The sequence below is a fragment of the Lichenostomus cassidix genome, chromosome 7, assembly GCF_008360975.1.
Source record: "Lichenostomus cassidix isolate B80296 chromosome 7, HeHo_3.0, whole genome shotgun sequence".
Lineage (NCBI taxonomy): Eukaryota > Metazoa > Chordata > Aves > Passeriformes > Meliphagidae > Lichenostomus > Lichenostomus cassidix.
This window is the reverse complement of record NC_139488.1, coordinates 32,710,635-32,734,457: the sequence shown is the minus strand read 5'-3', so window position 1 is coordinate 32,734,457 and position 23,823 is coordinate 32,710,635. Positions and strand designations below refer to the sequence as shown.

The 23,823-nt window shown below is 40.1% G+C and overlaps 1 protein-coding gene across 1 annotated transcript in view; it reads left to right on the top strand.

Annotated features, from left to right (window-relative positions):
* Positions 1-23,823, top strand: part of LOC146434925 (von Willebrand factor D and EGF domain-containing protein-like) — a 165,152-nt gene that overhangs the window by 100,992 nt on the left and 40,337 nt on the right. Inside the window, exons 17-21 of the mRNA XM_085066542.1 lie at positions 364-583; positions 5,101-5,238; positions 7,230-7,370; positions 8,833-8,985; positions 22,707-23,582. Coding sequence (XP_084922668.1) covers positions 364-583; positions 5,101-5,238; positions 7,230-7,370; positions 8,833-8,985; positions 22,707-23,582 — 1,528 coding nt within the window. The remainder of the gene's footprint in view (positions 1-363; positions 584-5,100; positions 5,239-7,229; positions 7,371-8,832; positions 8,986-22,706; positions 23,583-23,823) is intronic.

Genomic DNA, 23,823 nt, shown 5'->3' with positions numbered 1-23,823 from the left:
GCAAAGAGAAAAGATTTTTCCTTTCTTCTTTGAAGAATAGGGAACAAATTCTGCCCTCAGATACGATGTGAAAGCTGCTGTTACAGCAAATAAGGTTGGGGTTTTTTTCCTTATAAGAAGTTAGAATGTGCCCCTAAATGAGGAAAAAAGAAATCCCTTTGAAGTTGAGCTCTCAGTCAAATAAATAAGTATTCTGAGTATAAGACCATCTAGCTAGACAAAGGAAATTGGTTAGAAATAAGTTTTCATAATACTGGATAACATGTTTGCAGTGCAAACCTCTCCCTTCCTAAAGGGTAACAATACACCTCCCAGCTGTGATTATACAGAGAATTATTACCACAATTCCCTTTGCCTTCCCAGGTTGGAGTAAAGCCCTGCAGCTGCCTCAATGGTGGGACATGTGTGACCAACATTAAATACCCTCCAGGCCTCGGTGAATACCTCTGCTTGTGTCCAAATGGATTTGATGGAGAATTCTGCCAGGAAGACATTAGGGACTGCAAATCCAACCCCTGTGGCAGTGGAACCTGTGTGGACAGTGTGGACAGCTACTTCTGTAAATGTCCCCCTGGTTTGGGAGGTAACACCTCACTGTTTGCATCTCTGCTTTCACTACAGATATACTGATATGGGATTTTTGAGTGTAGCATGGCCACAACAGCTGCCAAATGGACTTCATACAGAATCCTGCTCTTCTGCTCCCATGCCTTAGCTTTAGAAAGAGAAAAACCTGCAAAAGCTGCTATCTAATGATAAGGAAAATGACCTAAAGCTCTGTCATCCTGAAAGGATCACTCAAGGAAGCTGTGAACCTCTCTGATCTCTGTTGCTTCCTGCTCATTTCCCATGGATTTGTCCATCCATGAGATGAGCTGGGAGAAGGCTGAGTGAAAGAGAGAAAAGGCAAAGATTCAGGGTGCTTTTGCACTTGACAGGATTTCACTTAATTAAGCTGAGGAAGGAACTAGGATTTAATGGGTTTTTTTAGGTCTAGGAAGGAGACGTAGATATGGAAACCATGCAAAAATAAATTGTCCTTTAGTCCCGCTTGAAGCTTCATTAAATTTAAGCATTAGGAAATCACAAGCCCACTGAGTTGTCAGACATGATGCTGAAACAAAATCTAACCCTTGAAACTCTTCAGGGCTGGTGCTCTGGTTTTGGGACTCTATCCCAGCCAAAACCAGAACAGCTGCCCAAAATGTGATTTTAAGCCATGAAGGGAAGAGAGATGCTGTCAGTATTATAGGTTTGAAAAATAAAGTAGAAGTTACATCAAATGCACATAGTTATTACTGCTTGCAGTGCTTATATACAGCAAACACCTCATTTTTAAACAAAAGCTGTGAACAGATTTTACCCAGTGGGCAAGGTACCATTCCTGCCTGTCAGCAGCTTGTGAACCTTCACTGTTTTGGTCATGTGGGACTGCAAGCCCAGATTTCATTTTTATAAAATTCCAGCAGAAATGAAAAGTAAAAATCATTCAGAAGTCGAAGTCCAGAAAAAGATGTGACACCTAATCTATACTGACTCCAGGTAATGCTTCCAAAGCCTGACCAAAGCCTGCTGCTGTCCAAAGTCTTTACACCACCAGAGACTCTACTGAGGCGAGAACACACAGCCTAAGCATGGAGAATAAAGTTGTAACATGGAAGTTTGATCAAAATATAGAAATTCCTAAGTCAACCAAACTTGTGCAGAATGTCTTGAATCCCCTGGAAAGAACATTCCTATGAGCACAGGGAAAATTGGAAAATTTTTACAGTGTATTTGGTTAAACACTGGAGATATAAAATGAGAACAAGTATGGATTGCCTATAAGGAGTTGGATTAAATGAATAAAAAATATAATTCCATGAGTTAATAAATTCAGTGGACCTGCTGACTGGAGAGACAAGGGCACATGACACCTTGATGGCCAGAGAAACACCAGGTTTTCCAGCACCTTTAGTTCTTTCAATTTAAATAACAGTGCAATGGTTTTGTTGTTCTTCCCTGTTTTTCCCAAAATGCTAAAACACAAACAACAAAAGAAAAAAAAAAAAAAGATATGATTGAGTGAAAAAGGAATACATCTCAAAGTTTTAATAGCAGGTGAAAAATTATCAGCAAGTGGAGCTGAAAGCCAGCTGGGAAGCAGATGATTTTACTTCAGGGCAGGTTCTGTGACAACAATAAAAGCTCATCCTTGATGCTGTGTTTATGCCTCAATTCCCCAGAAAACCATCAATAATCTAATGAGAAGGCAATGCTATGCAGCTCAAGTGACAGCACCACTTCACCATCAAATCTTTACAAATGACAGCAAACAGGCAGTAGAAACAAGAAGCAAACTTGTGAGAGCTTCCCAAACACCCCTGCAAGGGAAGCAGCAACTCAGGTGCATCAGTGTGAGGGGAAAATGTGAGGAACAAGGCAGGGAGCAAAGCCAGCAGAAAATCTGAGAGCAGGCTGACTCCAGAATTGTTGCTGGATCTCTGAGTGTTCAAAGCTCATTCATTTTTCATCTGCATTGTCAACAAGATAACAAGGATCCCTGCTGTTTATCCTTTTGGCCACAGAAAGCAAGAACATCACCCACCTGAGAACAGAGCTCATCCTTGAAAACTATCCTAGTAACAAAATCATTATTTCTTTCCCCATATACTATTGATGAGTACAAAGGTTGGGGGTGGGATGGGGAGCAAGATGGAACAAAAATTTCATTTTACATTTCAAGAATCTGAAGAAACTCCCAGGATTTGTTAATGGTTTCTAATAACCATAGAGCCCCTAAAGCAGATTTCTTGTTCCTTTAGAATCAACTTAATGTACACACAGTCAAAAAAATCTTTCTTTGCATCTGTAGGTGGTCAGCTCCTATCGAGGCATGAAAGGACTTTATTTTCTCAGACAACTTCCCATGCAGGGATGGAGAAATATAGCTGGCATACAAACAGATGGTTCAACCTTGGAACTTGAAGAAATTCTATTCCTCTTATTTTTATTTGTACTATAGCTGTACCAAGACAGTTGAGACTCCCCTGAGCTACAGAGCACTGGAGGTCATGCAAACAGAATAATTGGCACTTCTTGGTGCAGATAGTTTTCTGTCCATTTCTGCTGCTTCTTCAATGTCGTTCAGCCAAGTTTCAGTCTTTGCAAACACTTGTCCTTGAACTCATCTGGATTATCATTATGCCCAAATTGGTTAGACACTGTTTAGAATCAAGTCTCTCTGTATGAAGAGCAGTGCTTGCATAGTTTCACCTTTACACCACAAAAATTAGCCAAAAGGCTGAATTTTAAAATTTATCTTGATACTTAAATGTGTCCTTTGATTTTTGCAATTCCCTCATCTTTGAGGTTTGAAAGAGAGCCCTTAGCAGTGAAATTAGGATATTTAAAGGCAAGGAGAGAATGATAGGGATGAAGGGAGAAGTGTCTGTTGTTACTGAAACTGGGAACTTTGTTGCTACTCTCATTGTTTATGTTATCATGTTTAGTCTTTATATGATACTCAGAGAAAGAAAGTAATTACTAATCTAATCAGAGGGTAACTCATTCAATATCTTCCATAATATGATGTCTAATAATTTCCCAATGCATCACCAGAAATCAGCATCAGAGAAAAGCAGCCTGATGCCAGGAAAGTGATAATTAAGCAATGAAATATAAACAGTCATCCAAAACATAACAGGGGGAAAGGGAAGGAAAAATGTAAGCCTTGCCCTGCAACACTGTGTGTTGTCCAGTTTCAATAAGTGAAGCATGAAAACCAGAAAAAACTAGCTTGAGATGGCACAGGGAAAGGGATGTGGCTTTTGTGCTGCTGTTCTTTTTTTCCTCAAGAAGAAGCAGGCATGGGAAGGTGATGTCACTGCCTTTTTAGGTAGCTCAATCAATAAAGAGACTTCAATTTGAGTTTTCTACATTGAGATGCTATTTTAACCTGAAAGGAGTAGTGGTAGCTGTCTGCAATGCTGAAGCAATGAGAGATTACGTTACAGGAGATGGATAATAATGCTCTGTTTTTATTATCCTGCAATTCATTCCACTGTGACAAATTCCTTTTTCGAAGGAAAAAAAAGATTCCTTTATCCTTAGGCCTTTTCTCATGACAAAGCTGGCTATCTGATATGGAGCAAACCCTTCTGTACCTGGTGGTGTCTTGAGGCAGCTACCTGGATCCTCCAGAAATTGTCCCAATTTATTTGCATAGTCCTACAGGGACAAAGGGGACTCCTTAATAGAAATGATGTGAGGCAGTTTGTGATCTGCCCTCAGGGCTGTGACCAGCAGTAGCCAAGCAAGTTTGCCCAAGTGCAGAGAGACAGCTGTTCAGACAGTCATTTTAACTTTTGGGTCGCACTCCCCTGGAGGTATTTGCTAAAGCACTCAAAGTTGTGAATTTGAATATCAGTTGCTTCGAGGGAGTTTTAAAAGCTTCTTTCCAAAATCAGCAATAGTCAAGAGATATTGTTTTTCCACTCAGATCCTGTAGTAGTCTACCTTCTGAACACCAGTACTGTGACTCAGTGACACTTTCAGAAAGTGTCTTCAAATTTTGATTTTAAATAGAAAAAGTTGGGCTTTTCTTTTTTTTTTTTTTTTCCCATTTGATCATTTTGTAAGGTTTGCCTTCATCCAGACTCTGTCAGGCTGGTTCACATTTATGTGAGGTTCACACAGAAATGGAAAGCACAATAGGTCAGTATATGGCTCCTCATATCCTGTAGCCATAATACTGAAATTCATTGGCTTCTTCAGTAAACAACAAAGATCTCACATTCACAAGGCAACAAAAGCAGCAGCAAAGATGTGAAATGCAGGGGAAATATTAATTCCATTTATGTGCATTTTTATTTAACATGCCCAGCTTTCCATGAGCAGCAGTCTCAAGTCCAGCACTTCTGGTGCCAATAACGACAGTAATAAACGGTGTGATAAAAGCAGGTTTAAGTGAGACAGTGGGGAATTTGGCTGGAACATGAGTGACATACCTTGTAATGAGTCTGCAGCTGAGAAGTGAGCCTTTGTCTGCTTCAACATTTGAGCTGAAGTATAAACAGGGAATCTTTCCTGATTATTAACTTCCCCTTTGCTTTGCCACAGGGCTTACTTGTCAGGAAGACAAGAATGAATGCGAAGAGAGTCTTTGTTTTCCTGGAGTGTCTTGTATGAATACCTTTGGATCTTATGCATGTGGAATTTGCCCCAGTGGGATGGAGGGAAATGGTAAAACTTGCAAATGTAAGTGTTTTACATGATTTATTTAAATAGATGGGGGGAAAAAAATGGGTTCAATTCTACTACTATTATCCTTAATCGAGTACTTTGCCACTCATTTCAAGTAGAAACCCTTAAATGCACAAATCAGGCTATTGCCAAGTTATATTAATGTGGCTATTTGCAAATTGCTCTGCTATTTTGCGTTTCAGTACAGAACGCACACCACAGCATGCAAAAAAAAAAAAAAAGTACTTTCCAGCTAGATAACTTGCCAAGGACATTATGCACATTCTCCACTGTTTCACTCCTAAGGTTACCATCCATGAGAGAGTCCCTGGAGAGAACCCCCAAAATCAGAACCTGATTTTGCTTTGGGTGAGTGCTGCAGGGAGAGTTAGAGACAGAAGTTCCCTGTGCCAATCCTTCCCACCTTTTCACCTCTTTCCAAGGTGTTTTCCTTAGAGGACACAGATGTTTGGCATGAAGTCATTCCACAGATCACAACTAGTGAAGAAAATGGCCATGAACAGTTTTAGATCTGCCCTGTATTTGCTTTTGGAGCAACAGACTCTTTACTGGGGAGCCTACAGTGACTTTGAGATCTTCCCACTGCACTTGATGTGACTCACACCCACTCTGCTTGTTTCAGTCACATAGACACAAGCCTTCTCCAAAACAATTTTTTCTTTGACCAGAAGGAGATAAATCACCACTTGAAGACTTTTTTATTTGTTCATTTGTTGGTATTTCCAAAGAAATCCAAGAAGTGAAAGAGACAGATATTTACTGTACGGATGTTAATATTTCCTCATATTCACTATAGAAAGGAAAAAAATATCCATTGTAAATGCACTGAGTGGTAACTGCAGGACCCTGGCACCAGCAGGGCTACCTTTGCCAGATTTACCAAATATCCCTTCAAACACCTGTATATGAAGTTTTCTGTGCTGTATCATTTGGCCACATTGGTTATTTCAAAGTGATTTTGCATCTGTTTCACTAATGCATATTTTACTGGTTAATTTGACCCACAAAGGAAGGATATACCAAATAACATGCTTTTGAAAGCAACAGCATTTCTTTCTTTCTTTTTTTTTTAATTACAGAAAAAAATTTCCATTTCTGAAATGCACATTTATTAGAAGGAATATACCTGAGGGCTTCCTTGTCCACCCAAAATAGGATAGAAATCATTGTTTGTAGTTTGGATACACAGGGAGGGAGGGAGGGAGGGAGGGAAGTAAAGGAAGGAAAGGAAGGAGGGAGGGAAGGAAAGAAAGGAAAGGAAGGAGGGAGGGAAGGAAAGAAGGAGGGAAGGAATTTTACAGCTTCTAAAGTGAGCAACAGCTCATTGCATTGTTTAATATATATAAAGAAACAGAGTCTGAGGCTTTAGTAGAGAATATTCAAGAAACCCAGGGCAACAATTTAACTTTCAGCATTGTCCTTAATTCATTACCTTAAATAATCTTTTAATTCATTACCTCAAAATTATGCAGAAAATCACATTTTTCAGCATCTCCACCCATCATTTTTCCTCACTGCAGCCACATACACTCTGTACAGCTATTTTGACACATACAAAGCTGGCAGCTGAGCTGACTGATGCCAACAAACACATTCACCACAGTTTCAGAGAGAAGCTTTCAAGGAGAGGCAAGACCCAGACAGAGCACAGCTCCAGGGTGAGGTGCAGCGTCTCCATCCAAGGAGCTCTGCTGTCAAACCTGAGGCTTTCCAAGTTCCCTGAGCCCAGTGAAAGACCATGGTGCATATTAAGACTCCCAGATAAGCAAAGTTCAGAAAGCTTGGGCATAATAATCTTTCCTACATTTGTTTGAAGCTTTGCTGTGTGTCAGCAGCTGGACTCACCTGATCTGCCTTTAGTCCCTTTTTGGCTTCCAGAGTAAACTCGTGCCAGGTTACCTGATTTGCTGTTGCTGTGGCTTTTCATCATCAATCACTGCTAAGCTCTAACCCCTTGTTTCTTGTCTCTGTGATATTTTCCACAGCTGTGCTTGCTGCTGATGTTACAGAAGCTTTAAGCGATGGCAAAGGTGAATTGAACGGGACTGAGGTTAAGCAGCCACTGCAATCCTTAGAGGCAAAGGATTCTCCTGTAATCAAGAATTTTAACATTAGTGATAGACACGGTAGGTGTACATGGATATGAAATCTTTCTCATTTGGGGCAGTTTATGTACTCAGAAATCATTAATTTTAACATCTTAGCAGTAAATACGAACTTACTGTTTATAATGCAAGAAAATTTGAGTTAGAAATAAAAAACCCTCTTGATACATCAGACTGTGGATTGCTGCTAAACAATTTGAGATGGAAGGGAGGCATTGCAGCCATAGCAGGGTGGTCAGGCTTAATTAGAAACCACATCACTTCTGAGGCAGGACAAAATCACTCCAAGTTTTAGTGATCAATGGAAAGCAAGATGTTCAGAGTGGCAGCTTATGCCAGCTGTCCATAGCCAAGTGATGCTGGGGTTTTATTGCAGTATTTAATGGGCAGCCACTGAATTAATACTGAGTTTTAAGCATAAGTGAAGATCAACTCGAGGAATGAACTTGCCTGTGGCAGTAGCTTTCCCCAGAGGTGCAGCACTACAGCACTTTCTGACGTGGTGTGCACCTGCATGATGCTTATGTTGGTCCTGCTCTAATGAATGTTGCATGTTTAATTGATTTTCTAGTGAAAGCTGGCAGCAAAAAAATTGAGATTGGTCATATCTATTGTGTAGAGACATGTCAATTAAAAGGGTCTTTTTTCCTCACCCTCTTTTTTAAATATCTCTACAAGGCCAGCCAACCTCTAAGCAGAACTTGCCTCCTGCAGCTATCCTATATCATAAAGCTGTAGGTAAGGTGCAAGAATAATGCAGAAAATACTTGAGAATTATGATGGAGACCTCACTGGAGGCAATTAAAAAAGATCTACAACCTTGATAAAGATTGTATTCGTCATCTATTCTCTGTCTTGACACGATTAAATACTTCACAGGCAGTTCATATACATTTGCTATTCAGTGACATCATAAGTGATAAAATATTATATACTACCAGAGTGTTAAATTTTGCACATAGTCCTAAGATAATTAAAGCATTTTCCTGTAATACAAGGTTTGACATATTAAGGATGATTTCCAGATCAGAAACATATGTACTTCTCAGTATAATTTCAAAAGTGGGGTATAGGTGCTGGAAGGTTTGATAATGACTTTCCAATTATAAAAGACCAAAAAGATGTCAAATAATACCTTTTCTCACTCCGTTAATCTTTCACTTATGCTGAAAATTACAGTTTCTATATTGTGCATGATAAATGCCAAACAACTTTGAGTAATAAACTTGAAAACATGCAATTAGAGGACTAATAAATCTTGCTTTAATGAGAAACAGCTGTTCCGTTACACTGTGCCTACAGGACATTCCCATGTTTGGCTCAAGGTTTGGGAACATTTTGCATTAATTAGACTTTAAAAGAATAAAAGCAGTTACAAAGCTTTAGCTGGGCTCAGGCAGTCACTGCTAAATTTTAGATATGAATTTTATAGGTGTAATTCTGAATAACATGGTTAAACTCCTTTTTCTCTGACCATGCCCAGGTGTGTCACACATCCCCAGCTGTGCCAACAGGCCATGTTTCCCTGGAGTGCTGTGCTTTGACAAGAAACCTCCTTACGTTGGGTATGTCTGTGGCAGGTGCCCAGCAGGGTTTTTTGGAAATGGTCGAACCTGTACCAAAGTCCCCAGACCAGGTACTTTCTGTTTCTTTAGAATTTTAAAAAGGTTTTGCATAGAAAGGCTGGGAGAAAGTGTGAGCTAGGTTGGCATTCCAGCACATTGGGCTCTGTAATCAAATCCTGATGGCTGTGGTCTGTCACTCACCTAAGGAGCAGCTGGCAGGATTTATTTCAGGAATACCTGGCTCCATGAGTTGAAATCCAATAGATTAACCACCTGATTTGCTGCTAGGGGGAATTCTTCACGACAGACCTTGCTCAATGGTATGAATCACCACATCTGTATTTCTGCCACAGCACTGGCACAGGGGTGCAGAACATGTTTCCTCCTCAGTAAGATCAGAACATGACACATGCCAGTATCACTCAGCCTTCCTTCTCTCCTAACCCTTCTGCTGCAAGGCATCTGTTCTGCAAGGTGACCTGTGAAGGCAATAATAAACAAAGTGTCATGCAAGAACAACTGTACTGACAACTGAAGGCAACAGATAATTAAAGAATTTCTATAGTATTCTTGATAGCCTGAGCAATAATCTTCCTTAGGGAGCTCCTAAACTCAGCTGCTCCCATTAATCTCTGAGGACTGATCATTAGAAGAGTTCTGCTGCTGTGGTGGAAGAAAAGCTGAATCCTGACCTCAGGCAGAAAGTGGCAATGGCATAGCAACCACTGCCATCTGATCCTGCTCTGTCTCAAAGATATTCCCATAATTCAGTGTATGGTTCTGTAGGGACAGTGGGGATGATTGTTCCCTTTTTACTGCCCAGAGTGATCTGCCAGGAGTACTCATGTTTATTCCTTCATAACACTAGTTGCTAAGTCAGATTCCTTGGGTTTATTCTAAATCTTTTTCCTAAGTATTCAAGACAGAGTGGCTTGAAACCTGTCAGAATGTTCCCTGACCTCCTACACTTGACTAACCCACCTTCACTTCCTGCTCTGTATCCAAATCAATGATTGTTACCTTGGTGTTATATTTTAACACACTCTATCAAAGTGGAAGCAATTTTACTGCTTAGTGTAGGTATCATCCCATCTCTTTGAACTATAAATTGATTTTAGCCAGTTCTCAGAATCTAAAGGTCACAAAAATAAACTCAACATTTTTCTCTCCCTAGCAATGAGTATGTACAAAGTATTACTTTGTCTGCCAGCATCACTGAGCCAGCTATTGACTCTTCTATAACTTGGGGAAGCTGTAAAAGTGGTTGAGGAAGAGAAAAAAATCATTGTGCATATAAATAACTTTCCTGTTATTGCCTAAAGCTGAGCCTTGTCATTAATGGGATAATGGGATACACATTGTGCACCCCAAAGGTCCTTTAAATGCTGTTGAGTCGAACAGACATTCTACAGCTGTAGGTATTGGTACAGTAAATCAGCCACACTTACACTGTGCTTATATAACACTAACCAATAAATTTGTCTGTGTTCTTGAAAGGGGAATGCAGAGAGGAGCTGCCATTTACTGTGATTCATACCTGTTATATACAACTCCAGGCAAGATTTAAGAAATATCCCAGGTATCAGGATCTGAAACAAGTGCATGATGCTTTCAGAAGTGAGCTGTATAGCAGAGGCAGAGGGATTGTCTTATGTTTTTCTCTTCAATATGTAAACTGGGTCAGAACTTCATGCTGCAAATGATGCCAGCTTGAACACTTTGGGAAGGGAACGAAGAGGATTTTTAATTTTAATTATTTTTTTCTTTTTGGATAGAACCTTTCATTCCCTCCTGCAAGTTATATCACAACCTAGACAATGAGAATCTTGTGCCTCAAGGTTAAATGAGAGTAGACATTTGTTTTAATACTTACAAATTAAAGCAGTGGTTGCAGCTCTATGAGTGTCCTAATTTATGGTCAAAATTATGGGTTTAACTTTCTTTCCCATGTCCTTTGCCAGGAGAAGCAGAAGTGTTGTATAGCATTGATGATTAGAAGATATCAGACAAAAAAGAATTAGCTTTCAATTAAATTTATGTACAGTTGTGGATTATGATTATTGTGAAATCCTCCCTGTTAGAATAATAGCTTCTCTCCCTTGTAACTTATGTCATCAGTCTTCAAATGAAACAGAAGAAATGCTCTCCAGCTTGCTGCAGTGCATGTGAAGTTACTGAGATTATGTGCCACTTTTTTCCAACTCTAGTAATTTTAATCTAAAAACACTCCTGCTAATCCCTATTTTGTACTTTTATTGGCTGCTTTTGACATGAAATTATACTCAATTGCAGCGATTTAAGGATTAAAGGATAAATATTTCTTCATACTGAAACCACAAAAATTACCCAACTGCCTTTGTAGGCTGCTGAGGAGGAAAATATTCCAGAAGAAAATTGTTTCCTAAGTCAGTGTTTGATGAGCTGCACCCAAAAAGTCCTTCAATTTTGATTTATAATCAACAAAGAACCATTTCCTCAGCATTGATATGTGGTGGGTATTCATCTCTTGAAGTGCTTGACTTACTGCAAACTATGAAATTCTAAAAATAAGTTTCTGAGCTACATTTATCTGCTCTAACAACAATGCAGGGCCTCATTCTGTTCTCACTTACATATTTTACCTGGCTTATATCTGTAGTTTGTACCACTTTAAATCCACCAGACGTGGTAGCAATTTTTCTTTAAGTATATCAGGACATTCTTGAGGAAAAGCCAGCATGGAATTTCACATATAAAGGGATTTTTTTTTTTTTTAAACAGATTCGCCTATCAGAAACAAAAAGCTCTTCCTTTCCCTTTCAGACCCATAAAGCAAGTATCCTACATTTATTTAAAAATTTACTAGTAGGGTCAAAAGTCCCTTAAGTCTGCTGGCATCGCAATAAAGAGGAAAGCCTAAGGAATTTAAATCTGTCCAGGCTTCCCTGGGCACATTTCACTTTTGTGTAAAATATCTGTTGCCTTTTTGCTAGAAGAGGCAGATCTATTAAATCAAACCATCCAGTATCATTGGTCATATTCTTGGCACAAAGAAAATGAATATATCCTAATGGGGGATGCTGGTGATGCTCCTGCACGCTGCAATATTAGTTCTCGTCAGGCGCTGTGGGTATTTCTGCAGACTGGTTTCATCACTCACAGTCACACAGATACCCATCTGTTTGCACTTTCTTTAGCAGGTTAGAGAGGTTGGTGTCATCACAAAGGATTTATTTTTTAACTGTTAGTAAATCAGCAATTTTACTGGACAAAGCAGTGCCACATCCATCACGGATAAAAGATTGCTCAGAGCCAGCTCTTCCTTCTTCTCCTGTTTTAGGGAGCTGAAGATCAAGGGAGAGGGTGATTTTATGATCTCTGTAATCGAGTTCTGCTTTTCCATTCTGAACACCACTGCAAGATCTCCTGTCATAGCAGTTAATTTGCAGTATTGGAGACATTTGGCACTTGCTATACTTTTGCATGTGCAGCTATTTGTTATGTTTACGTGCTCTGTGCTTCACACTTCTCCAGTATCTGCACCTTGCATCTGAATTCACTTTGATTTTACATCAGAGAGACCTCTGTCACCTTCTCATTTGCACCACTGTCAGATCAACATCAAGGTGTGGATTTAAAAGGAGAATAAAATGTTTTGAAGTAAAAGAACGTGTGTGTCTTTAAACACATGCTGCTCAGTCAAACACCAGAGGAACATATTAACCTTACGTTTTGCATTCTTAAATTTTAGCTTGGAAATCACTTCTGTCATTTTTAGCACTCCTCATTGGTCACTATCTATGAAAAATAACTAACTCCAGTAAGAGCTTTGGTCACTAACCCAAGGTTACTTGTCTGGAGCTAACTGCAGGAGTAAGGACCTCTTACTGCCTGGAACCAATAAAACGATTTTTGCTTCAAGAGATGACTGAAGAATGTAATAGATTCTTTTCATCTTTTATCTAACAGAATTGATGAATTTGCATTAAAAAGATCAAGGCTCAGATTCCAGTCTCACTTACACCAGTGTAAATCATCAGTGACTCCACTGAACGAGTAGCATTACCCTAATAGACTGAGCTGAGCACAGTTCCTGGAAGACACCTCTTAAAAGCTGGTTAGGCAGGCACATCACACACAGGGTTTTAAATACGAGATCTGTGCATACCAACAGGTGTAGATAAAAGGCAAACACTGTTCAGCATTCAAAGAGTGCTTTGCAAAGAGTAACTAACCCATCCTGACATGGTTTATGCAGCGAGTTACAAGGCTTACATGAAGGCAGGCATGTAGATGCTGCAGCCATTAGCTGTGAAGTTGCCTGAGATCCTTGCAAAGACATAACAGAAATGCTAAACAAATAGTAAAGGATGCTCTGATTTGCCTCTGTGTGGTAATAGCTCTCAGCTCTGCTCGTGGGCTCCAAAACTGGGAAGCATTGCATCTCAGTAACTTCCAGCTCCTACCTCTGACTCAGGCCACAGAAACTCTGTCCACAGCTCATCTTTGGAATTCATGGTGGAAGTTTCTGATCCCTTTCATAAGCTGTGTTTCAGTGTTTCTAGCTCGTGTATTTCAGGACTAAATGTATATTTTTTTCGGATGGAGCAGCTGTGATGCAATGATGTCTCCTGCAAGGGATATGTGATGAAATGGCAACTGAAGTGGGGTTAGAAATGCCACACAAAGACATTCCATATAAATTTGGTGTTATGAAAGAATCAGTTTTGCAAATGGCATACCAGTAATCTTCACATGAGGCCAGGATCAGCCTGGCATTTTGGACTTAAGCTCTGACCCTTCCCTGCCCTCTGAGTCTGTAATTGCCACTGGAAATCCACTCCTGTGCTTGTCAGGACGGAAAGGCAACCAGAGAGTCTTTCTGATGTCTTTCTCCTCCTTAAGGATTCCTCATAAAATATTAAGTATTTTCAGAAAAATATCAAGAGACCTGTACAGTATATGCTATGACCCAAACATAACAACCAAAGTAGGCACAGTGGGAAGAATATGTTTAGATAATTTAAAAGATAAATGGTCTCCAGCTTCACTGATCCATACACTCTGTCAATCCAGAACTTGTTAAGTGCTTCCAATACAGATGATATATTTAGGAAATGATGTAGCTCAGCAATAGAAGACCAATGAAGCCCAAGCCATAAAACCACTAGGGAAGAGGACTCAGCTATATGCCATGAATAATATTTACATTCAATCAGAATATCAAGTACAGATTACATTTCTCTCCTACCAAGAATGTGCCACCTTTTGCTTAAGCAATCACTGGGCCATCATGACTTTTAAGTGATAATAACAACTCAGTCTCCAACAAATAATCTACATAGGATACAGGCTCAGTAGTTTTTTTACATTGACAGAGCAGAGAGCAAGATTGTCTTCTCTTAGAATTTCCAGGCTCATTTAATCATCCAGCTATAATAGCACACAGCTTTTAAAGGGAGCCAACCCTGTTTGCACAAATTTGACAAGATTGCTGTTTTGTTAAAGGCACTTAAAGGTCCCTTTAGAACTGGAAGTAACTCAGACTGGACCAATATCCTGGCCCCATTAAAGCAACACAACAGCTTTGCCACCAAGGGATAAAGCAAAGCAGGATTTGAAGAGAAAGGACTCATAAGCAACAAAAGCACTGCACAGTGCAAGGGGGTAAAAATAGGTGTCAAATAGGGACTTTTTCAGGACAAATTTAGGACCAGGCCTGTAATGTCTTGCTGGTTTTGAACAGGCACATAAAGGCATAGTAGCAGCCACTTCACAGGGGATATTCACTGCCAAATCATGGGAATTTTTCCCCAAATATTACACAACACTTAAATAGGGTTGGTTCACTCCTGAAGGGATACAGCAACAGCCTATAGCTAACACAAGGCAACTGATCCTCTGGGATGGAGCAGAAAATCATCGCCCATGCTGATAACATGTTAGGTTTAGAATTTCAGAGAATCAGAATAACAATTTTGGAAGAAACCTCAAGAGATATCTGGTCAACTTTTTTCTCGAAGAGAACTAGCTAAATCTTCTGTGACACACCATCTGAAATACTATCACTGAAATTCCTTGCCTTTTGTTTTCTAAATTAGAAAGAACTATAGGTAGTTGTCAACCTAATTGGTTGAAATTGTGGAGAATTCCATAAAAGCACGATTTCACTGAGAGTATTTGTATGTGCTTAGATGATATCAAAATAGATTCATTACTGGTTCCCAGTAAGGCCAGAGTGCATTTTGCATTTGGGCTTTCATATGTAAAATAATTCAATTTTTATGTGTTTACAGCCCAAAACAACATAATTATTTAGACCGATTATTTCCTGAATTGAATAAAAGATGAATTTCAGTAAAATATTCAAATATAAGCTATTTTTTCCTTTGAAGAAATATTATGCCTTTTCTTTTGAAGAAATGAACTTTCTTTATAACCTATTATTACTGTTCTAAGGGATTCTACACAGATATTTCTGAGAATTAGACAGGGATGCTTCAGAAACCATCTGCCTTAATTTAGCCTATTTTGTGTATATCTATCAACCTTTTTGTGCCATGAGAGAGTCTGAAGGCCCATGAGGCATCATCAGATAAGAACACCGTTTCTATTAATTTTTCCATCTATCTCAGTACAGAGAAGTAAAATATACTGTCAATTCTTGAATAGAAAATATAATTTAGTTCCATGAACTCTATCTTAACACCACCTTTGTAGCTGCTGAAATAATACAGTTTCAGGCTCCAATAATTGGAGGAGGCAGAGCACAAAAGAGGAGAGGTAAAAGTTCAGCCCTGAAAGATGGAGAAGGGATAATGAAAGGAAGGGTGAGAAAACAGTTACCAGGGGATTACGGGGGTGAACCAGGTTTTTTTGAAGCACAACCACACTTCTCGTTTGCTTCCTGCTTTCTTAACTTAGTATTCTGAGAAAAACACAGGAAGAACAGTTCTGAAAACAGCAGAGAGAAGGGGTTAGACCCAAGGAATGTAAGGAGCACGGAAGGACATCTGGCAACAAAGCAGTGAGAGGAGCACATAAAACATTTTGAGTTTTTTCCAACCCCCAGGAGGGAACTTTTCAATTAAACCTTGAAATAAACGGGAAGGTAGGAGAGGTGTTTGGGAAAATGTTATTTGTTTGTAAAAACATAGCAGGTTTGTCAACCTCCCTATGCAATCCAAAAGAAAGATACTGATAAAGAAAATTATTGATAGAGAAGGAAAAAAAAATCTCTCTTTGGGGAGCATGCTCATATCTTTGCAATCAGTAATTTTTAGAGCCTTTTTAAAAGCACTGTCTCTGGTGACCCTGATGTTAAAATTTCCATCAAAAACTTACAGAAAAAAGTCACAAAATGAATAAAGAAAACCCCCCAGCAAACAGAGTCTGAAAACAAAGTGCACAAAATACATTTTCCTCCAAGGCCCATTTTTCTGTACAGCTGCCATTGTGTTCATCACTGTCCTGCACTCTGCCTGTATATGCTGTCTTGTCCCCAGAATCCTACTTGGAAAGCAGATCCACATATAGTAGGTGAAAATATCATATATTAGGGTAAATTTCATATTTAAAGCTGTTTTATTAGTTTCAGAATTGAGTGTCCTTCTAGGACTCCAGCTCATGGCCTAATGTTACTGTTATCTACTCAGGACACCTGAAAAGGAGCTGATCATTTAAAGTCTATGAGAAATTTGGCTTAAGTGAATATAAACTAAGGCAGTATTAGTGCCCCAACTCTTTGTTCCTCTTAACTTTTTCTTTCCTGTAATCTTCACAATCAATTAATCTTCATAATCAATTAATCTTCACAATCTCTTAGACTTCACAAAAGGGTTTTTTTTCTCAAACTGTAAGTCATAACACTTTCTCTTGAAAAAGTTTTTCAAATAGAAAAGTATTTACTAAAAAAAGAGCTATGCCTCAGCAAAATCTTTCTAATAAGTGTTTTGTATTTGTTCAGTATGAAAGGGATGATCTTATGTATTCCTTGACATAGCTTAGATAAGACTGAAAACTTTGTCATGTAGTCAATAATGTCGTTTTTATGTTCATGAAGAGTTTCTTTCCTGACCTATCACCTCAGAATCCACATTTTTTTAAAATTCTTCAGTTAATGAATTGAGAAGTCAATTATATTGTTCTGAAAACCTTGAAGGAAATGAACTGCACAGTGATGCAAAAAATACAAATGACCTTTAATGTGACATAAGCAAGTTCACCATCCCATACTGAGGTAATATTTTCTTGTATACTCATATGGGTTTCCAACATCCCAGAACTGGAAAAAGACTTCCTTGATGGCAAAGTCTAGAGCCCATTCCATTTGTGGGAATCATTTCCTCTGAACACAGAGAGCCTCATCAGCAAGCTTTAGTGGGTGAGCTGACTGAAGATCCCAGGCTTCTCCTCCACAGATGTGTTGTGTTAGAGCAGAATGACTTTGTATTTCATTGACAAAAGACAAATTTGCTTTGCAAATGATGAATGGTGTTAGAGAATTGTGTGTGTGCAGCTGCAGCCACATTGACAAACAGAGTCTGAAGCAGAGGAGTTGTTATAATCAGAAGTGGATGAGTGATGCAGAGTCCACAGACTATTCCCTGTTGCTCATGATTTTGGAAGGTGAAGAGGAAGAAAATTGCTCAGATAGCAACATCAGTGACACAATCTCATTTTCTATCAGGCTGAAAGAGCTCAGGGACAGTGAACTAGATGTTCACCTTTTAATTTCATCATTAAAGCATCAAGTGAGTAAATTTACCCGTTGCAGAAGTGGTGGTTTGAGAGCACAAGGACTGAATAGCTGGTACAGATGGATAGAATCGTGGGGCTGCTTTGCTGTGTGCTGAGCTGGGTGGCTGTGAGGCACACCAGGGGCTCTGCTCTGCCAGCCCAGCACAAGCTGAATTTCCTGGCAGGTCCATTCTGTCAGCCCAGGCACTGCCAGAGCCTCACACACAGCTCCATATTGCTTTGTGTTTTGTGAGTTACAGATTTGGGCAGCTCTTGCATGAATCTTATTGCTCAGATCCTCTATTTCCACATCTTTTAAAGAGGGGATTAACTTTTGCCTGTGTCTACTTCCAGTGTGCCCCTAAACTCCTTTACAACACATTTGATTGTTCAATTTTTTTGCCTCTAAAAATAGGTAAAGGATCTGTAGGCACAAACTTAAGTTGTTATCTAAATTTGTACTAATATCCCAATCCAAACAAGCCTTTGAAATGCTTTTGTTGCTACAAAAATAATCCTGGAAATACTTTGTAAAGTGAACTTGGGGAAGTTGAAGCTGTATTTCACTTAAAGGTGGTGAGGAATTTATTCTGGGAGTTACTGTTTGTGATTGTAGAAGGGATTTACTGATTGGGAATTCCAACCAGCATCTAATGTGGGGAACTTCTGGATGCTTAAGAGGAAAGAAGGGAGAATCAAAACTATATTACTGAATATTTAGGAGAGGGAAGACATTAGGCTATGCCTGGATGGCAAAACAAGAGATTTAGGAATTAAACAGGCTCTTACTAGAAAAGAAAGTAATGCCAGAACATAATAATATAAAAGAGGAGACTAAGAATTGATGAAAAAACAGAATTTCCCTGGAGCATCCTGTTGACAGCTGCTCCTGTTTCCCTTTTCTCACCAAGTAAATATGGAAGAAAATATTAACATGAAAACATACAGAGGGAAATGGGAATATCCTCAGCACTCTGGTAACAAGACTTCTTAGACCAGTGTAATTTTTCTGGTCTCTCTTGACATTTTAAATAAGATTTATGTGCTGGTAGATGTTTCAAATTTTAAATGATGACCCACATAGTGTAATATGTCAAAAGAGCATTTCTCTGCCAACACTCCTCTGAATGAGAAATGGGCTGGACAGCAGGTACTACTAAATGTTAATAGCTCTAAAACTACACAAATTGTAAATTTATTGAATTGTGTTAATAATGAATTCTTAAACTGCTCACAGAATTCTGAAAGAGTTGTAACTTGAGCAGAATTAAAGGTGCCCATAATCCTCTGAAGTGACAGGCAGAAGTGGCCACAGTCAGAGGAGTTTGTTAAGGAGAAGGAGCAAGCCTCCACCTGAAGATTAGACTGGTTTAGGGCAATTTATCAAATTAAAAGAGAGAGAAGCACTTGAGATTGCATGGTGGTGCTTGCAGTGTCTCTCTCAAGTCATCACATAAATAAAAAGTTACACTCTCATTTAAAACCCAAAAGGTAAATTTCTTACTCTAATAGCTGCAAAGAGAACTGTGGCAATGGAAAGGTGATAAATCCTGATATCTGCAGGAAGCTTAAGCAGGTGTTTGAGGTGTCAGCTGCCAGTTTTGGTCAGGATGTTTCCAAGGCATGTGGCTTGAGAAGAACAGTGTGAAGCTGTGTAAGTCTAAGCCCAGCAAAGATGTGGGGGAATGGCACCAAGGAATTTGGTAACCAGCCTGGTGCACCCTGCTCTAGGCAGGGTGGGAAATGTGTGCTGCTTTACTGGGAACAGAAATAGCTGAGGGCAGAAGGGGACTTGACTTTTCCTAACTCAAGTCTGGATCTGGTCTTTTTCTGAAAGAATGTAAATGTAAAAAAAAAAAAAAACCAACAAAAAACCCCCAAAAACAAAACAAACAAACCACAAACTCAGAAGAGAAAAAATATATGGGATTTCTTGTCTGTTTCTGAATGTTGATATCTCACCCTGGGTTTAAGAGATGTCGAGTACCTTCTCTGTTTGTGAATGGCTGTTTTCACCAGCTTAAGTAGTCAGTTTATTTCCTTTGGAATGAACACAATCCTCTTCAATTCCAGATATTTAGTAGTTCACAATAAAATGGAATTCAAGTGAGACAAGAAATCAGAATTTGCTGTGCCTTAGCCACGCTGTGATGGCATTGGAGAAGCAGGGGCTGTTCTGGCAGCTCTGATCTGTGAGCTCAGTGTGAAAGCCTGGGAGAAGCAGAGGCTGGAGGATCACAGGCTGGGGGATTCCTGCACCCAGAGATGGAAAGTGTCCTGGTGTGGAGTTGGATGAGGGATGTCAAACCTGTGTCTCAGCAATTTACCCTCTGTCACCCTTGCTCTAATCTTGCCCAGATAAGGAAAGACAGAAGAATCTATTTTCTTGGGACTGATCCATCTGGGAATGATGCTCTGCTTACAGTGGGGTAGTCCATCAACACAAGCAGAGGTTCTGCCATGCACAGCTGGAGCAGAGCACCAGGGCCTTGGTCTCATTTACCTCTGTGAAAAATAAACTCTGTTATTCCACTGCTGCACAGTTCCCTGTTAGTAGAGGCAGAAATACTGACAGGCAGTGAAAATGAGGTTTTGTTCCATCATATAACCTTGAGCCCTTTGTCTTGTTGGGTTTTTTGGTGATTTCATCCAGTCCAATATGTAATCATATGCTGGCATAGCAGGGAAAAAGAGACTCACACACTCACAGTTTGCATTGATAATGGGTTGTACATTTGAAGATATTGATCAACAGCAAGGAAAATAAATTGAAGTAATGCAGGATTTGAGAAAGCTGCTCATGACAGACAACTGGCTCTGCATTCTTTTGGTTTGCTTTCTTTGTTTTAGCTTATTTAGATATCTGGAAGACTGCAGAAAGAAATTTTCATGTATTCCAGAAAAAATCTATTGTGTCCTTATCCAAACTAAATTTGCACACTATCATCATAAGCAAAAATCTGAAACAGTGAAAGCTGAGAGGACACTCTGGTCACCACAACTGAATGACACCAACATCTTGTGAAGCTTAGTCACCTCTGCAGAGTGGCTGAGGGACTGTGATCAGTATCTATCATAATGAATAACCAACAAAAATGTATCCCTACTCTTCATTGGTACTATTTGAGATGTAAAAATTACATTGTCACAGAAACACTCCAAGAATGTGCTCCCCCTTACATGGAAAGATGAAGCTTATTTGAAGGATGGGTATCTCACCTCTATCATCTGCTAAAGAAATAAAGGATTTCCCCTTCTCAGGTAGTCACTCTGATCCCTTTACTAGTTACTCAAATTTAATTAGGAGGAAAACCCATTTAATTATGACATAGAGGAAGGAGCTCAAAGCTATAATCTGGGCTCATTTTGGAAATTTGTCAGAGAGGTCATCCAGCCCTTCACTGTCATTCCTGTTGATTTCTGGTCCCTGAGTCAAATTTTCTAAGGGCTTTAATGATCATCTATTACTGATAATTTTCTGTGGAGATATTTCTTACATATTTCTCTCATTCATTCACTTTTAAAAATCCTTTGACTTCTCCTGTCCTCACATGCTCCTTTTGCTGGTGTCCTCCCTGCTTCATCATCCCTTTTCTCCCAGTCTGTGTCGCTCATCATTCACCAGCCTTACCCTGGACACTGAAATCCATGTATTTGCCTGCTGCTCCACTAAATACCATTTATTTACCTACTGATGGCCATGGTTTGATCCAGTACCATTGTAAATCTCCAAAACTTTGTGCTTCAGGGCAAAAGAAACTCATCATCTGCCAGCAGAACGACACTGTTTATCAGCCAAATAAACACAGCTTTGGCTGCCAGGATTTGTTTTGGTCCAGTCAATGCCCTAACTTTCATTTGACCCTTGCCAAGCATCCCAATCTCTTTCCTTGCTAACTGTGGTTAAGATCTCCATCAATGGGAGTTTTTAGAAAGTGATTATTATTTATATTTCAAAGAAAGAGGTGCATCCTGCATGGGGTTAACCCCAGAACCGAGTGAGGGTTTTTGTTCAGGATCCAACATATTCCATATCCTATGGAGTGAGTATGCCAGAACCGGATAAAAATAGCCTCTTCCATTCATTAGCGTCAGCAGATGGCCATTAATCTTCCTGAAAGTATTGATTCAAACTACTCGTCTCCACTTTCAAGGCCCTTCACAGAGTCCCCTCTGGCCATCTATCATCCCTCCTTATGCAGCTGAAAAGGTGGCTGGCTGTGGGCCGAGTGGGTGACAGGAACAAAGCTGCCACCTCCCTCTCACGCTGCCCCTCGCGTCTGGAGACACACAGCACCTACAGAGCTTTTCCATTTGTCTCCTTTGGATGCTTCCCTAAAACTTCCCTTGGGCTGCAGAAGCATTCCAGAGTCACTGGTGTGATGGCACCGGAGTCTCTCTAGGGCATATCTTGCCAAGGGCCACGTTAACACTGTGTGTCTCTCCATCCCCAATATCCGTCTGTGCCAAACTGCAATGTCCTGTCTCCTTGACCTAAAGAGCTGGAAAGCAAACTCTCTGAGTTATGTCCTGCAGAGCATTTCCCAGCACAGCACTGCAGTATAAGGTAATAAGAAGCAAACCTTGGCTCAGGAGGTCAGGAACTGGAAGATTCACCACAAAAAAAAGTGCACAGTACCCAAACCTCATGGACTAGCACAAGCCAAAATTAGTAATCTAGCATGGCAAATGTTTTTACTTGGCTGCAATTTAATCCCTGCATGTCAGCTCAGTGCTGCACCTCAAATAATGCTTGATCTTCCCTGAGACTTCCTACCTCAGGTGTTAAGCCTCCAAAAACATATTTCATGTGGCTCATGAACAGCCAGCCTTGGAGTTTGCTCCCTGCAGTTCCCCATGCATGGGTGCTGGTGTCACCCACAGCAGATTCCCCATGTCACTTCTAAGCCACTTGGTATAAACCTGCCCTTGGCATATTTGATAATTAACTCTTTTACTTCTAGAATTGATGTTCTGTTGTTTCCTCCAAACCTATATATTCCCTGTGGTTTCTTTAAACTCTAGACTCTCAGCAAATTAACTAATAAATGTCTTCCTTCTGCCCTAATTTCAGGATCTTCTCAAAGCCATGTGGATTTTCCTGGAAGAAATATTGAAGATGCTAGAGGTTTTCACCAGGAAGATGTATCAAAGATATCAAGAAATGTATTTTCCCTTCTTTCTCAACCCCAAATTCCAAGACAAGATATTACATTCTTTTTGGAAAAAAACCCCACAGTCATCCACACTCCATCCCTTAAAATGCAGAGGAAGACTTCCCAAGCTCAGACATCACCAGCAGAACAACCCAATTTGGAGTTCCCAGCACTGGAGAAACAATTTTTTCTTGAGAGAAGTGACACACACACCCCCTTTCTCCACGAGGAGCCAGAGTCCAGAGCCCCAGGTGCCAGTGTGACCTCCCACACCCCTCTGCATTTCCAGCAGCACAAACCAGCCCCGGCACAGGCTGTTCCTCCTCATCCCAACACAAATCCAGCCTCATTCTCTGCAAGGTCACACACTGCTCAGCAGACTCGGCCCAGGTATGGTTATTCTCCCAGGAAATGGCCTGGTAGAGTCCCAGTCTGGAGGAATAAAGCACCCCAGGGTTTCCCAACAGAGCAGCCCAGAGCATCTCCTTTGCCAGCACACCTCCCCTCCCCTCACCATGCCTTCGGTTCTTCCCTGGATGGAGCTTTCCAGAGCATCCCAGCAGGTTCTGCTCCCAGAGCAAGGCTTCCTGCCCTGACCACAGCAGCCAGGAAGTTGTTCAGCAGGGCGATGGATGGTGTGGAACTGCTGAAAGGCAGCACTGGGGTGCATCACCAAGTGCTGTGTGCTGATCTGATGTGTTTCACTGGAGTGCAGTGTGAGCCAGCTGGAGATGGAGAGTTTAAATGTGGTCCTTGTCCCCCTGGGCACAGCGGTGATGGAATTACGTGTGAAGGTAAGGGAGAAAATACTCTTTAAAGTGCTCTTATACCACCAAGTCTAATAATTCTCTGAAGTAAAAATTATTTTTATTATAAATTTGGAGATTTTTGTGGCTGGGACCATTCTGTTTTCAGAACCAATTATATTTCAAAATAATAAATAAAATCTATAACTTTGAAACAGCTCTTTCTGCTTACAAAAATGACATATTTATTTGATACCATCTAATCTACTAAAAACAGGGACAGATTGTG